The 2,797-nt window shown below is 41.2% G+C and overlaps 1 protein-coding gene across 1 annotated transcript in view; it reads left to right on the top strand.

The window, feature by feature from the left end:
* Positions 1–2,723, top strand: part of LOC101853202 (tetratricopeptide repeat protein 5) — an 11,153-nt gene extending 8,430 nt beyond the window's left edge. The window contains exon 10 of the mRNA XM_005111014.3: positions 1,858–2,723. Coding sequence (XP_005111071.1) covers positions 1,858–1,977 — 120 coding nt within the window. The 3' untranslated portion in view covers positions 1,978–2,723. The remainder of the gene's footprint in view (positions 1–1,857) is intronic.
* Positions 2,724–2,797: the final 74 nt, after the last annotated feature.

The following is a 2,797-nucleotide window of genomic DNA, read 5'->3' as shown; positions in this document are numbered from 1 at the left end:
CCCCCCCTTGTGTTTAAAAAAAATTATAACAGTGACAATGTCCAAGAAGTCCACCTGTCTAAGCAACCACTTTCCTCCTTGACAATAGGTGTCCTTCTTGGAACAACTTTGATTGTATTTCATCATTTTCATTACAGACCAGAGTCATTTTTTAGGGGGCGGGGGTTTGGTTTAAGTGGCTTCAGGACAACAAAAAATATCTTAACCCTCTCCGTACGTCATGTTTTACTATCGTGTCCATACGATGTGGGGAACTCTGTACAACCACTTCCAAAGAGGAAATTTACTCGTTTATCCGATCTGTACGCTTTGCATAGCAGTCTGTCAAAAATAATTTTTTAAAGAAATACTTAAAGTTTCAAAGAGATCTTCGTACTAGAAGTATTCTAAAATGTGAAGAATACAACCCTGGGGGTACAAAATGACCCCAGGGCGTACGGATAGGGTTAAACACTGTGACGATTTCTGTGCTAGCAGAGGTCAGGTGAGGGTTGTGGTCTCAGGAGTGTGGGAGGTCAGAGTTCAAAGGATTAGGAAAAGTGACAAGGGTGAATATTTCCTTTTAGTTATTGGTAGGTAGAGGGTTGGGAAATGCTTTAGTATACTTGGCTTCTTCCAATTCTTTTCCCCCGTGTTTCTATCACACAAGGCCGTGATTGGAAAAATGCTACTACAGCTACTATTGTCTAGGAGAAAAGTGATTGTCTTACATGAACGTTTTGGACAGTGTCGTTGTAATAGCGAAAAAGCGTAAAGGGAAGTGTGAAGCAGCCATTTGTAAGGTGATTGTTTTGGATAAGTTGTGGTTACCGACAGGTTTGACTGTATAATGGTGCTCTCTCACCAATGACTCCACAGCAACAGTGAGAAAAACATCTTTTTTATTTATCATCATTATCAATGCCTTCCACCCCTGGCTGTGTATAGGCCACATACAAGCTCCTTCCATTTATCTGTCCTGGGCCATCCTTCAAAGCTCGTTCCAAGTGAGTTTCCTCTCTCTCATGGCCCTTTCCACACATCTCCTCCATGTTTCCTGTGGCCCACCCCTGCCTCGTCTCACAAAGGGTCCCAACATTCCACGATTCAATCCGAAGAGACTTGGATGATGGTGGAGGCTTCTGCCCTGCCGCTTCCTTTCGGCTTTCACTGCCTCACACCATAAACTCTCCATTCAGAGAAGATCCACAACCAGCCAAGCAGAGATATTGGTTTTTGCTTGTATGTGTTTCTGTAACAGGTTCTTTTTGCGAGAGAGGTTGTTAGCCTCGTGACATAACCCCCGACCTGGAGGCAGAATGACTCTGTTTCGGGAGTCACTATCTGATTCGTCATTCAGTTGCCTTGCGCGACACGCTAGGACCACGTCAGTCCTATTCTTCTCAATGCCGGGACTGAATGACAGTTCGTTTTATAGGTCATATGAATTGTGGGAAAATGTGTGCTGGCATTGGCTGCACAGGAGCCACTGGTCTGATGCGCACCAGACTCACCTCTGTCTGTGACCCTAACAGTCTGGTTTTTAAATTGTGAAGCAACCCGAAACCAGTAGCGGGATGTGTCTGTAGCTGTTTGGTTATTAAAATAGGGAAAGTTCTTTTTTCCAGTTGTTGTACAAGGAGGAAAATATCTATATCAGTATGCGTATTCAAGCATGTTCTCTGTCGTCATGAAGAAATATGAAATAAAAATTCAGGACCTGCCAGGAAACTGTTTTATGTGTCAGTTGGTGACAATGTTGTGTGTGTAATGTTTTCTGTTTGCGATTGAATGTGAGGTTTGTATTAATGTTTCTTTTTTTATAAGTTTTGAGATAGAAATACTTGTGGTAATCATGTTCTCTTTTTGTTCTTGCAGGAAATCAGTTTCGGCAGTATTATTGTGGACAGTCCGCGGTTTTTGATTGTCAACGGTCGGGCGCTGGGTGCTAACAAGGAAGCTTTAGCAGTGTTGTCAGTCAGCACAGTGTCTGAATAAGAGAAACCCCTTTTTTTATGGTGAAATGAGATTGCTTGATGAAGATTGGAAACAGAAATTCTGACGCTGTTGTAAACAAAGTTTTTGGGAGGTCTTTATTGTCTCAAATACCGTTAGTTGAAATTCATGTGTGAAAATTATATGGTGGGTAAATGTCTTGTCTAGAAAAGATTACCCGTATATAAGCCTAAGATAGATACTTATGGAAAGGTGTTTTTCATGTGAATCAAAATTAGAATCAGTGATAAAAAATGTTCATCGAAAAGAAAAGATACGGTTGTGTTCTGAGATTTTTACCGCATCTTGTCACTGCCACATGCGTATCAAGGGTGAAAGTTGTGTGTAGAATATGTGAAGTAAATTGTACTAAAGAACATAACATTTTGATTAAATTTTATATTATCTGCTCTTTATGGTCTAAAAATTTGGACGATATGGTGGAACAATACACACCGTCAGAATATTGGGGAGGGGGAAGGGGGGGGGAGGGGTTAGGGACTTGAGGGGAAAATTTGAAAAAGAGCTCCCTGTCTAAATCGTACAGCTGCTTTATCTTTGTCAAAGGGAAGTTCTTGTTTTGATGGACACGGGAGAACCTTAACTCTTAACTATGAGGGTGAAACAGTGATGTCATTTCTAACCGTGACATGGCTTCACTTATTCCCTACAGTGGGCGGTATTTAAGGTTCGATAATTACTTCATGTCAAATTTTTTCTCTTGGAATTAAAAGGACAAACTTGAAGAATATGTTGGTCTGGGTTAAGTTTTCTCAGTGATTAAAGGTATATCGTATGGGAGCCACGTAAAAATGGGGGGTGG

The sequence above is a fragment of the Aplysia californica genome, unplaced genomic scaffold (assembly GCF_000002075.1).
Source record: "Aplysia californica isolate F4 #8 unplaced genomic scaffold, AplCal3.0 scaffold00985, whole genome shotgun sequence".
NCBI classification, from domain to species: Eukaryota; Metazoa; Mollusca; class Gastropoda; order Aplysiida; family Aplysiidae; genus Aplysia; species Aplysia californica.
This window is presented reverse-complemented; position numbering and strand designations above follow the sequence as displayed.